The 14,490-nt window shown below is 38.2% G+C and overlaps 1 protein-coding gene across 1 annotated transcript in view; it reads left to right on the top strand.

Moving 5' to 3' along the window:
- The window catches only part of LOC124871595 (cholecystokinin receptor), a 51,034-nt gene extending 37,119 nt beyond the window's left edge, over positions 1–13,915 (top strand). Inside the window, exons 4-5 of the mRNA XM_047371029.1 lie at positions 3,173–3,297; positions 12,479–13,915. Of these exons, the coding sequence (XP_047226985.1) occupies positions 3,173–3,297; positions 12,479–13,026 (673 nt within the window). The 3' untranslated portion in view covers positions 13,027–13,915. The remainder of the gene's footprint in view (positions 1–3,172; positions 3,298–12,478) is intronic.
- Positions 13,916–14,490: the final 575 nt, after the last annotated feature.

Here is a 14,490-nt window from a genome sequence, read left to right as displayed (position 1 = left end):
CAAAGAAATATGGACAAACATAAAGATCTGAAGAAGCTCGTCAAGGGTCAAATAATGAAGGCTAAACAACTGGGTCACAGCATAAAGTATTAGCTGCTCTTCAAGTCAACCACAGTATGACATAAAAGATTTGCAGTCAAATTCAGTTCATTATTCAAATTAGTTAAAAACCTTTCTATCTAAGGAAACCCAGCAGATTGCAGCGAGTCAACTGACTTTCAGCATTCACTCCTCCTGGATGAGCATGTAGCAACAGTAGACAGTCACATGCATTGTGTCGTTGACTTTGCAGCAATCCCTCATACTGAGCAAACATATAGTGGAATGGAAAACACCCCTTTAAGAGGAAGAAACCTCCAGCAGAACCAGGCTCAGTGTGATTGGCCACGTGCCACCACCGACTGGGGGTTTGAGAGAAGAGAGTATACACAGAAAAAGACACAGAAAGCATCGATCCAGCAGAACTTTCTATGTCAATAAGGTTAAACATTAAGGGCAGTTGTAGCTTCTTTCGTGACTTCATCTAGGAGAGAAAGACAACGAAGCAGATAAACATTTTCCAAGTCTAGAGTATGAAGGAGAGTACATACAGCTAGTCATAGTAAAAGCTCAGTCAGTCTAGGAGTTAAACACTGAAAGACAGGGCCAAGTAAATCATCTGTAAAAGGAGAACATTAAGTTGTTGGCAGCAGTAGTTCAGCCTATGGCTCGGCCCTAAAGGTAGACAGGGTGTCTGCCTCACGGACTAAAACTGGCAGCTGGTTCCACAGGAGAGAAGCCTGATAACTAAAGGATCTGCCTCCTATTCTACTTCTAGAGACTCTAGGAACCACCAGTAAACCTGCAGTCTGAGAACGAAGTGCTCTGTTAGGAATATATGGAACAATCAGATCTCTGATGTATGATGGAGCTAGATCATTAAGGGCTTTATATGTGAGGAGGAGAATTTTAAATTCTATTCTCTATTCTTTAAATTCTATTTTCATCAGAACCCTTGCTGCAGCATTTTGGATCAGCTAATTGCTTTTAACTGCATTTTGTAGACATCCTGATAGTAAAGAATAACAATAGTCCAGCACTGAGGTAACAAATGCATGGACTAGATTTTTAGCATCACCCCTGGATAAGATATTTCTTTTTTGGCAATATTGCGAAGGTGAAAGAAGGAAACATAAAAATCTGTTTTAAAATGGGATTTAAAACATGTCCTGGTCAAAAACAACACCAATGTACTGTACTATATTACAAGGTAAAATTAATGCCATCCACATTATTTGACTGACTAAAGAGTTTGTTTTCTAAAGGCTCTGGTACAAAGACTACAACTTCTGTCTTGTCTGAATTTTGAAGCATCATTGATGTTTTTATGTCTTCAAGACATACTTGTAGTCTATCTAACTGGTTGAGCTCATCAGGATTTATGGATAAGTAAAGCTTAGTATCATAGCAGTAATAACAGTGGAAGTGTATTGCATGCTGCCTGATAATTTTACCTACTGGAAGCATATATATAGTGAAGAGAATTACTGAAGCCTGTGGTACTCCACAATTAACCCTGGAGTTTTAAGATGATTTATCATTTACATGAACAAACTGGAATCTGTCAGACAAATAAGATTTAAACCAGTCTAGCGCTGTTCCCCTGATCCCTACAGCATATTCCAACCTTTCTAAGAGAATATTGTAATCGACTGTATCAAATGCAGCATTGAGGTCTAACAGAACCAGTTCAGACACAAGTCCATTATCTGAGGCTCGCAGAATATCGTTAGTGACTTTCTCTAGTGCTGTTTCAGTGCTATGATGAGCTCTGAAACCTGACTTAAACTCTTCAAACAAATCATTACTGTCTAAATGCTCACACACTTGATTAGCAACTATTTTCTCAAGGATTTTAGATAAAAACGGAAGATTGGATATAGGTCTGTAATTTTTCAAGTCATCTCGATCAAGTGAAGGTTCCTTAAGTAAAGGTTTAATTACAGCTACCTTAAAGCTTGTGGTACGTATCCATTTACTAAGGATAGATTGTTGCCTGTCCTCAGCAGTGGTTTCCTAGCAGCTATTGTACCATGAAGGCCTGATTCACACAGTCTCCTCTTAACAGTTGTTCTAGAGATGTGTCTGCAGCTAGAACTCTGTGTGGCATTGACCTGTTCTCTAATCTGAGCTGCTGTTAACCTGCGATTTCTGAGGCTAGTGACTCGGATGAACTTATCGTCTGCAGCAGAGGTGACTCTTGGTTTTCCTTTCCTGGGGCGGTCCTCATGTGAGCCAGTTTCTTTGTAGTGCTTGATGGTTTTTGTGACTGCACTTGGGGACACTTTCAAAGTTTTCCCAATTGTTCGGACTGACTGACCTTCATTTCTTAAAGTAATGATGGCCACTTTTTTCTTTACTTAGCAGCTTTTTTCTTGCCATAATAAATATTCAAACAGTCTATTCAGTAGGACTATCAGCTGTGTACTGTATCCACCTCCTGCACAACACAACTGATGGTCCCAACCCCATTTATAAGGCTTGAAATCCCACTTATTAAACCTGACAGAGCACACCTGTGAAGTGAAAACCATTTCAGGTGACTACCTCTTGAAGCTCATCAACAGAATACCAAGAGTGTGCGGAGCAGTAATCAAAGTAAAAGGTGGCTACTTTGAAGAACCTAGAATATAAGACATATTTTCAGTTGTTTCACACTTTTTTGTTCAGTATATAATTCCACATGTGTTAATTCATAGTTTTGATGCCTTCAGTGTGAAGCTACACTATTCATAGTCATAAAAATAAAGAAAACTCTTTGAATGAGAAGGTGTGTTCAAACGTTTGGTCTGTACTGTACCTTATATCACTTTCATGGTTACCAGATTATTTGCTTGGTCTGAAGGATCCTTGTTGAGACCAGCAACATTTAAGTTAAACATTATCCACTTGTTAGGCTCTTTAGTGGTAGGAGTTTTATAAAAGATTTTGCCAGTCCAAGGGTGCGACCGAGTGGCAACACACTGGACAGCAATATAGGTATGTCGCTTTAATGTGGAACTACAAGAAGGCTATTTTTTGTTATGGGGAGTAGACGACAGGTTTTGTATTTTTCAGATGCAAATGAGCGCACATATCTGTCTTTATTCATTCTTAATTATTAGTCACAACTTTTCTAATGTGTTCCTTGTAGGCATGTTCTACTTCTGCTTGTGCTGTTCGCAATTCCAGGAGTGATGATGATTGTTGCCTATGGACTGATCTCCAGGGAAGTTTATCGAGGCATACAATTCGAGACCGGACTCAAGAAAAACTCTGGTAATGTCAAATACACAACACATTTAAAAAATCATGTCAAATGAAGGCTAAAAAATAGAGTTAATGTTTTGGAGAGCAATATATATCAAGTTAAATTGTCTGATAATAAAACACATATCCCATTTCAAAGAAGTGTGATGCCATAAAGTGGAAATATAATTAGAAAGTAGCGTATTGCGCGTCACACACCATGTCATACCAAGTTTGATATTCACTATGTTGAACATGACAGAGTTCACTTGAAGTTGTAAAGAGGCAGGTATATTTTTCGTGAAATCAGATAAAAAATTTTAAATGCACATTTGAACTTTGTCTAATTATAATTGTTATACAATTTACTCCCTTTTCTGTAAAAAAGTTTATTCTCCCATTTCATTTAATGGCATTAACTAAATAATAGACAAATCTGTTTGTAATAACAGGGGGCACATACTTAACTAGAAAAGCACTCAAAGAGCGTGGCACTCCACCAAGGCAATAGGGTCATTGGCGGATGTGAGTTTTCTTCTATACTGATGAGTTTTACTCTGGATGACTTCTTTCCACTGCATGTCAGCTGCTGACAGGGTCAGGAACCAAGTGGGAATTCCAAGTTGTTGCACCATCGTCTGGCAATGATAAAGAATCTCTCAAATCAATCCTGATTCACCACCATAATCTAATCATCTGCTCCTTGTTCCTTGTCCTAATAGACACCTTGTCTGAAAATTTCATCCAAATCCGTTCATAACTTTTTGAGATGTTTTGCAAACAGACAAATGCTGACAAAAACATGACGTCCTTGGCGGAGGTAAAAATGACTTTTTTTCTTGAAAACTTTATAAATTCTTAGTATATCTAGATTTTCTGATAACTTATTTTATTACATTTTCAGGTTAAGTGCCTTTTTATCACATTAGTAGAATTCCACTTTATCATCAGTTTTCTCAGAATCTGACTTTAACCCAATGCTAATTGGGCTGAAGAAAATAATTATAAACTTAGCACAAACAAATTAAGGACAATAACTTTTTTTGTTGTAAAATGCTTCTTGGCAATAACTAATTCTGATGCAAAGCCTGTTTTTGTTTTCCTTTTAAATGGTATTTGTAAGGAAAAACAATTGAAAGGGTTGTGAGCAGAGCTGAGTTTGTGGGCGGTGCCCATGAAAAGCTTGCCTCTCTACCAGTGCCAAGCAACTTAATCTGCTATTGACTCATTTGCTGGATGTCATAACACTGTTTGGTGCTGGACCAAAGGCAGACAAGCACAGAGAAAGCAGAGTGAGTTTGAAACTCCTTCTTTAATTTAAAGGGTCCACTTACATGCAGGCGAGGTGCAGGGTGACAAGATAATCCTGATTACAAGGTATTTCAAAAACAGAACCTACCAGAACAGGATCCGAAGCAAGGACAAAATCTAAAAGAGACATAACAACACCGCATGGAACAAAGGACAAAGATGAACTTAAATACAAACGAAGGTGGACATGAAACAATAGGGCAGGTAATCAGGGGGGAACAGGACACAGGTGTGGACAGACTAGGAGACTGAGAGGCAGGTGAGCCAAATTGGGATTAACAGGAACATGAGGAGCTAGACGAGGAACAAACTGTAAACAAACCCAGAGAACCAGAACACAGGGGTGAGAACAGAGACAAGAAGGACAGGGCAGGAAATAAACCTCATAACTAAAAACAGGAGGAACAGATCTAAACAGATAATTATAAAACCCATAAGAACACAGAGCAAAGCAGAACCTAGACAACCTATAAAAAAAGGAAAATGCACCTGAAACATAGAACCACGAAATAACCATGCACTGGAGTAAACAGAAAATCACCTGACTGAATAAACGTAAACAAATACCAAACCAAACTTCCACATCATGACACTGGATTGGATGATTAAAGTTAGAAGAAACAATTAGTAATCTATTCATTTAACAAACATGTGGCTATAGAGCATATGAGACCTGTACACAACCACCACAGATCCTCCAAGTGTTCAATGGGGTTGGGGTCAGGACTGGAGGATTCTGGAGATAGTTTCTGAAGAACCTCTCATTCTGCATGATAGAGTCCAGTCTCGAAGAATGTAGCTATAGAACAGAAATGAAAAGAATAGAAATATACTTTATTGTCTCTTAGTGGGTAAATCCAGGTGTAGCCGCAGCAAAGTGGCAGGCAATGAGAAACACAGTGATACACAACGAAAAGCAAAAATAATAGAAATAAGATAATCTGTACAGTAAAGTGTACAGAGAAAGAAAAAACTGTACAATTATGAAAATAGCTAGAATATAATGGCTTGATAAAAGTTATCACACCATTTACTCATAAAAGTTTCAAATGAAAAATTTCATCAATAATCCCAATTTGAGCATAATAATATACTGAAGAGGCTGATACAGCATCGTGTCTTCATATACATTTGAATTGTGCCTTTTTAAACATAAAACTGGCATTGTCACAATCCACTGGTGTTTATGTTTTGATTTCCATCTCTGTTGTCATTTTGGTAATTTTCTTGTTAGATCTTGCCTTATTTAATTCACTTCTGTGTTATTAGTTTGCCTTTGCCTTAGTATTTCTTGTGCTTTATGTCTTAGTTTGTTCCACATGCATTCTAGTTTATTTTCCCTTTGGTCACTCCCCTTCTCTACTGTGCTCTATTCTTCTGCCTCAGCTGCTCTACATAACCTCTGATTACTCTGCTATCTCACTGCCTCAGCTGCAACTCATTCATCTGATTAGTTGTTCTGGTTGCCTATCATTTCTCTACCACTGTCTCAGTGTATATATACTTACCAGTTCTTTTTGTCCTCCACTGGATACGTTTTTGTATTTTCACTTTTTTTATTAAACCAGTTCAACTCACAATGCTGCTCCCGAGTACCTCTCTTTAAGTTGGTCCAGTTCTTGCCTCACAAAACATGACAGTCATTTTCTTAACTATTAAAAAAAAGAGATAAATTAGCTTGACTTTGTGTTAATCTAACTTATGTATTTTTAATTAGTATTATTACTCTTATATATTTCCATTGTAAATGTTAATAATTAGAAACAAATTTTTATAAATATCAACAATGCTTTAATCATCGTGAAAAACACATAGTTTAAATGAAACAACCTTTTGTAAACATACAAGTATTATTGGTAATAATAACACAGTGGCGAATCCTGGCCAATGCTGAGTTACAGAGTACAGTTTCCTGCAGACTGTGGGCCGAAGCATTGCAATCTATTTGTATTCTGTTTTCTTCTACAAAAACATAGAACAGAAAACAGGAACAATGCTGTGTAGTAGACCATTCATTTACCTTTCAGTAGAACCATTTTTGTTTGTAAATTGCAGCCATGTGCCTCTACAAATGTTTTTGATGGACTATTTCCTTTGCTGAAGGAAAACAGGATTATTAAATATTAGTGATAAATTTCAATATCCTCTCATGGATGATTACTGTGTTTCAGCAGGAAATGCGAGTCACATTTTGTTCCATTAGGCTGAGCAGCTGCTTTTTAAAGAACGATGAGTCATTCAGAATAAACCTTACAAATAGGTGCTTGTGTCATCATAGAGATCAATTACACGTCTACAGGAAAAAGGGGACAACTATAATAATTCAGGGCATTCTTAAACTGGTGGCAGAAAACATTTGTTAAACAATGCCACTGGAAAATGGTCATTGTTTTGTTTTGGACACATTCTTTCTTAAAGTAAATTTTCATTAAACCACTAAATAAAATTAATAGTCTTAATGACTCTCAAAAGTTTTTTTCCAGCTCAGTTTTAGTAAGCTTTAACAAACTCAAATGCTCAGTGAAATATGATCTCCATGGAAGATGAAGAACTTTCAAGTTGCAGCAAAAATAAGGTTTTTCCTTCAGTGATTAAAGGTACTTAAGTTCAGGTTATTAAAAATCAATAGCCTACATGTTCAAGTTAAGAGCAGAATTCCACAACTTTGTGCTCAAAACTTGTAATGCTTGCACTCAAAACTTCAACTTTCTTTCAAATAAATTCTGTTCTCCATCAAATCTTTGTTTCCGCATTTAGATCTAATGTTTCTTGCATATATTTTCTCCTCCTAGTTGCCTTCTTCTCGTCAAAACTGCACCCTCAAGTCTGTCTTTCTTGATCCCAAATTCGGTCTGCTCTCTCTCAGACTGAAGTGGTATCATCGCCTAGCAACCATTTCAGCAATGACAATTTGCAACTGTGAGGTCACAGCCTCCTTTTGGGTGAGCTTGTGTGGCAACAATTGATCGAAACATCTTATCTTCTGTCGCCACTGGGCCACTCGATGTAGAAAACCACCAATAACTGAAGAAGAAGCAGCAGCAGCTACTTTGGCTTAGCAACATACATCCACTCCTCTTATTAACCTGCTTATTCTCGCAAGGTGGTGGGCGTGCTGGTGCCTGCCTGATGCTAAGAGGGGACTCGCTGCGGAGCCAGATGGCCGTAGGTGAAACAGCTTCAAACCTGCCCAAGCACCTTCAACCCCACCTAAACCTAACCCTAGCTGTTGGTAGGGTGGTCAGGCTTGAATCTGAGTAAACAGGGCTGAAACTGGGACCCAGGTTGGGCAGGGTTGAAACTGGTTCTGCAGTGATCAGCATTTGGACTGCAAGGTCACAGCCTCTTTTGGAGTGTGCTTGTGTGGCAACAATGGATTGCTACATCTTATTTTATGGCGCCGACTGCCCACTGGATGTAGGGAACCACCAATAAACCAAAGAAGAAAAAGAAGGAGCTACTTTGGCTTGGCAACATACATCCATTCATTGTTTAAACCCGATTATCCTCGTAGGGTTGGGGGGGTACTGGTATTTAGATGCTAATTTGATGAAGCATGACTGCGTCAAGCTGTTTTTCCGGTGAGTTTTGCTATTTTTGAGAATGCAGTTTCATTTAATTGAATTTGGACTGCTTAGTTTTTCTATCCAAGAAACAAACCAGCTGATTGAAGTTGCATATGAGCAAATGTTTTATAGAATAATTATAATGCAAATTTTGACAACAATGAATGTAACTAGTTTTTACCATGTGAAGTACATAACAGTAAAACATGAGTGGTAGAAAAAATCCCACAGTAGACAGTTCATTAGTAAAACTGCAAAGGAACAAAGTGATTATGTAGACAAATAGTCAGAACGATAAATGAACACATGAAGGGGAGGCTTTATTTTATTATCTCAATTTAGCCACATTGACAGCTATTGTAAATACTCTACCGGTCAACGGTTTTAGATAAACTTTCTCATTTAATGGGTCTCTTGTGAAATAACTCATTCTTATCTTTTAGATTCTTCCAAATAGCCACCCTTTGCTCTGATGACTGCTTTGCTCTCTTGGCATTGTCTCCATGAGCTTCATGAGATGGTCGCCTGAAATGGTTTTCCAAAGTCTTGAAAGAACTTCTCAGAGGTTCTTTGAGAGACGGCCAACGGTTAATATTTCAGTCATCACAGCCGCTACTTTAAGGAATCTAAAATATAAAACATATTTAAAGTTATTATATATAAAACATATTTAAAGTTCTTTTACAATTTTTCATTTGCTACATAAATCCATAAGTGTTCATTAACTGTTTTAATGCCTTCAGTGAGAATGTATGTACAATGTAAATAGTCATAAATATGAAGAAAACCATTAAATGAGAGTGTGTCTAAAACCTTTGAGTATACACTATACGGGAATATGGTGTTTTCAGTTCTTTGTTTTATGTTTTAAATCTTCCTCGATGTTACAGGTGCAGCACTTTGTTGCAGCTGTGGTTGTCCTAAAGTGGTTTATAAATAATTTAATAAGTAAGTAAGTCAGTAAGGACCCTGTCGCCTCAGCGGGAAGGAGTAACGCCACGTTATTTTTTCTTGGAACAAACAGTGGAACGGGCTAAACATTTTTTATTGTGTTTATTTTGGGACACCAACATCACATGAATGGTGAATCACTTGTTTCTATGCCACCACAGGGAAATTAGGGTGTTAAGCGGTGGAGTGGCAAATAGCTGTAGGAGCATAAAAGTGAGTGAGTTAGTTGCAGTACTGGAAATTAGTTAGAGATTTGTTGTGCTGGATTGAGTCACCAAGACAGCGGTTCTCCTGTGAGTGCTGCATGGCTACTGAGCTAATCTTTTATTCACAGCTCATCGCTCAAACGGTGAGTTGAGTTGCTTTTCCCATAGGGCCATTACAGTGGTTAAGTCGAAATATCAATATAAATACAGTTACAGTTGCAGTTGTGCATTTACTTATTGTGTAAGCTCTCTTTGCAGTTGGCTAGCTAGTAATAGCGCAAAAGAGTGATTTTATGGAGACAATGAATCATGAATCCCGAGTCAGACCTTGCAGATCACTAGAAGTGAGTCTTCACTGAGTCTCACTCACATGTACAAAAACAAACAAACAATTGTATGATGAAATTGTATGTTTTCCTCAAATTATATGTCTTTTATCACATGAAAATCATTACTCATACATGCAAAAAATATATAGCCACAAGCCCCTTTTCCATGGTCTTTAATTTGGCCGGCTCCACTCCACAGCCCATTTTGCGACCAATTCCATTACTCGCTTTTCCAGCCTGGGGCAGGCTTTTTTGGTACCTGATCGGGAGCAGGTAACAGTGGGGCTGAGCAGGGCCGAAATGTGACAGGATTAGACTGCTGTTCACTTATTGGCCATGGGCGTGGTCAGCCGTATGAGTCCATGAGCAGAAAAACAAAGGCATTTCCCAAACTTGCTACACTACTAGCAAGCCATGGTTTCCTCACAAGCAACCAGCATGTAGGGTTAGCCTTGGTCCAATGATGAGGTGCAGGCTTTTCTGTGCTTCATAGGAGACTGTAATATTCAGCGGCAGCTTGATGGTCTCTCGGAAAAATGACGACACGTACTTTGGTCGCACAGCTGTGAACACATGATGCTGGAGGCTGGAGGTGGGGTTTTGAACCACACCTCCAGCTGTTAGTGAGTCAATGGAAACACAAGCGGTACGGTGCTGGAATGGAAAAGAGGCACTAGTGGCTGCGGGGCTCTAAGTAGCTGACCTAAGATTACATGATCTACTTGTTCCTCAGTGTTTCCTTTGGGTGTCTGAGGGGACTCTTGTAAGTTCCTGTGAACTTCTTCTAAGTTCATGTATCAAAAATAACACCAATACACTTAAGTAAAATTGTTTTTAAACCTCGCAAATTTAAGTTCAAAGTAATCTTTTCATTTTGCCAACATGTTTCTTCTAACTGGAGTGCCTCAGCCAAGGCCCAACTTAATTCTTGACTGAAAATTTGTGAAAGATTGGGGGGACGGGAAGAAGGCCATCAAAGACTTGCGTATCATTACTAAAGATAAATCATCAACTGTTGGTTCTTAAGAAGGCTCTAAGTAGAGCTTCACAATGCTAAAAGAAGAAATGGGAGCAAGAGACAATAAAATTGAGCAGACAGTTTATTGAAAACAACAGTTTCACTGAAATAGTTTGTTCATCAGCTGATCAGAAGTTTAAGACTATAGCGAAAAAAACCCTCAAAACAGAAATCAAAGTATCAAAAAAGGACTCAGTAATGAGTAGTTCTTGTTGATCACTTCAAACAGTTGTTTAGACATGCTTGATGCAAGTGTTTCCAGGAGGCTAGTTCCATTTTTGTAAACTTCCCTTGCGTTCCATCTCCAAATGTTCACGCAGAATGCCTTAAAAGAGTGCCGTTATTCTCATAGAAGAAGTCCTTTGTCAGGCGGGCATTGTGGACCGCAACATTGTCCTGTAGAAATACCCAGTCATTACCACACAGACAAGGGCCCTTCGGTATTGGAGATGCCTGCTGCAAGATCTCAATAAATTATTAGATCAAAGTTTTTTTGTCTCTTGCTCCTATTTGTTCTTTAGCATTGTGAAGCTCTACTTAGAATCTCCTTAATAACCAACATTGCAAAATGCTAATCTTGCAATTTTTTAACTGGTTTTAAGAGTTTGATCATGAGCTATGTAGCTATAGATGCAAAAAGTATATGATCACTCTAAATGCCAATAAAACTTTTCCATTTATTATTGAAAGGTGTAAAAACTATTTTCATCATGGCATTTTCTGTTGCGGTGTAAATAAATTTAAATGGAATTATTTTGTTCTTTCGGAAAATGGCAGCATCTTTTTGTTGAGAAACAATTTTCTTGGTTGACAGAAAACCTTTTTTAAATCTGGCAGGTGTATAAATAATTTAGGGCTTAACTGGATATAACTTTACTTATAATAACTATATAATGACTGATGCATCCACATTCAGGAATATCCTGTAACCTCAAGCATGTAATTACTTCAATGAACAAAACGCAGCATTCACATTCACAGTTTGATTCGAATCCTGGCCTAGGGCCTTTCTACATGGAATGTCCATGCTCTCCCTGTGCATGCTGGTTTCTCTCCAGGTACCCTGTCTTACTACTACAATATGAATGTTGCGATCACTTTGTTACTTTAACTTTCCCTTAAGATGATTTCAAAGATTTCTGGGTTTTCAAATTTAACAAATAAAACTTCTTGGGATGGGCTGCACGGTGGCGCAGTTGGTAGCACTGTTGCCTTGCAGCAAGAAGGTCCTGGGTTCGATTCCCAGCCAGGGGTCTTTCTGCATGGAGTTTGCATGTTCTCCCCGTGCATGCGTGGGTTTTCACCAGGTACTCCAGCTTCCTCCCACTGTCCAAAGACATGCCAGTTAGGTTAATTGGTCACTCTAATTTGCCCTTAGGTGTATGAATGAGTGTGTGCATGGTTGTATGTGTGTTGCCCTGCGATGGACTGGCAACCTGTCCAGGGTGAACCCTGCCTCTCGTCCATAGACTGCTGAAGATAGGCACCAGCTTCCCTGCGACCCACTATGGAATAAGCGGTAGAAAATGACTGACTGACTTCTTGGGATTTGGATGAACAACCTAGAGAGTGTAGACCTCATGTTTTGAGGCTGTCACTGGTGTGGATAAGGGTTTACTAGGACTATGATCCTACATATTGCCGCTATTTATAGTAACTTGCAGAAAAGACAATTATGCAATTATGTTGCTCAAAATATTAAATATGCAGATGGTAAAATGGTCTTCTTCATATAGCAAAACTATAATGTATAATAAAATTATAACCTTGTGCATGTTGGTCATCAGCCTTAGAAATAATAAAACTCCTTACACTGCTGTCTCCCTGTAGATGTGAAGAATGGACGGACTTCCTATTTGCCTTCTGTACCTAACGATGGAGATGGATGCTATATTAATGAGGTTAAGCGGCACAACACAGTGGAGATGTCTGCCATGTCTGCATCAACCCAATCCTTGAAGAAAGACAAAAACCTCAACAAAGCATCGAGAACCACAATGAAGGACAGGAGCCGAGTCATTCGTATGCTGGTGGTCATCGTTGTTTCATTCTTTATCTGCTGGATGCCTCTATACTGTGTCAACACCTGGCGGGCTTTTGATAACGTCACTGCCGAACGTACCCTCTCAGGGGCGCCCATTTCATTCATTCATTTGCTGAGCTACACCTCTGCTTGTGTCAACCCAATTATTTACTGCTTCATGAACAGGCGCTTCCGCCTGGCCATGCTCCGCACTTTCTTGATATGCTTTCTTCCTTGCTATCATCATTACCGTCGCCACCGTCGTGAGGAACGTGACAACGAGGAGGATGTTATGGCAACTAGGGGATCCATGCCCAGGTTCAGTTACACCATAGTCAGTGTCGTGAAAACCTGAAGACAGTTACTACAGCAACACAATACCCACATCCTTTGTTTTCATGTCAGTGTTATGCTCATAGGGACAGTCATATAAAGAAACAGCCCATATAATGTATGAGTGTAGAAGCTTTACCTGACTATAAGTAAGAAATGTAGAAATTATTAAATAAAACCCAGTCAGACAGTGTAAACACATCCACAGATCTATAAAAAAGCACCAAAAATGCAGTATGTAGTTATTTCTTGAAAGAGAGACTAAAGGCAAATTGTTGGCTTAAATCTTTACAGTGGTGCATGTGGGTTTATATTTGTGGTTTAGACTCAATGACAGGTGTATTAGCTATAAGCTATAATATATATTATAGGGGCAGTCTTTCCTAGTTACACATCATTATGTAGCTACAAAAAGGGCAGCAATCTTAAACTGTGTTTTGTATTCTGGTGCCAGTGTAAATCTATGTGTTAAGGATGGTATTTTAATTGCCTTCAGGCATAAGTGCCTACTTCTAAAAAACAATGCTGCTTTAGTCTTGTGTCGATCTGCCTCATTTATTTCTGCCAGGCAAATAGAAGAGGCAACTAGAAAAGTGTAAGGGTTTAGATGTGGAGTTGAAATGAAAAGTTTGCTTCAAATGTGCGTATGAGAACTAATAAGAGACCTGCAGTAAGCTGAAAATGCAGTGTAATGCTGACCACTTGGAGGATATATTATATAAACGTTATATTGTACAGTTCTGTAAAAATATGTTAAGAAAAGTAATGTTTTATCACTTTTATAGTTTTGTTGTTACTATGTAAAAAAAGGTACGTAACCCAGCCTGTGCCACATTATCTGTAGCGATAGAATGTTTCTTGAGGAGAAGCATTAGTATTTCAATGAACATATTAAATGAAAGAGCATAGTATACCTGACCCTTTTTCACTCTTTATGTATTATATTTACCAATATTAAATACAGTATTGCTTGTTGTCCTTCAACTAGGACTCAAAAAGGAAACAAAAAACTCAAAATACTACAGAATACAAAAAATAAAAGTAAAGAAAAACTCAGATTTGTAAAAGGCTAATAGTCTGATAAATATTCTGTCTGAGCAGGTGTTAGCAATTATTAACATGTCTACTGCAGATAAAGGAGCTGATAACTTTACACACCATCACTTTAAATAATCCAAAGTATCCCTTTAAGTTAGGAGGCAGTTACTATTCCTTCAAATGTTTAAGCACTTCTTGACTAGTGCTTGTACTATAAGCATAAGTTCATTCAGTCCAGTCACCTGAGAATACCGTTTTATCTTCATATTCTAAAAACAAAGAATTTGCCAACATAAATAATCCTAACACTTTGTATCTCAACCTATGATAATGCATTGTGTAGAAAGTGCACTGTTTAGAAAGTAATCTTTTCCTAACTAACCAAGAGGTTTAATTGCCTAATCATGACCACTGAATGTAAACAAATGAATAGAAAAGCAGAGTGTAG

Source organism: Girardinichthys multiradiatus, chromosome 7, assembly GCF_021462225.1.
Source record: "Girardinichthys multiradiatus isolate DD_20200921_A chromosome 7, DD_fGirMul_XY1, whole genome shotgun sequence".
Taxonomy (NCBI): Eukaryota; Metazoa; Chordata; class Actinopteri; order Cyprinodontiformes; family Goodeidae; genus Girardinichthys; species Girardinichthys multiradiatus.
Note: the sequence above shows the minus strand (reverse complement) of the source record. Positions and strands in the feature narration are given on the sequence as shown.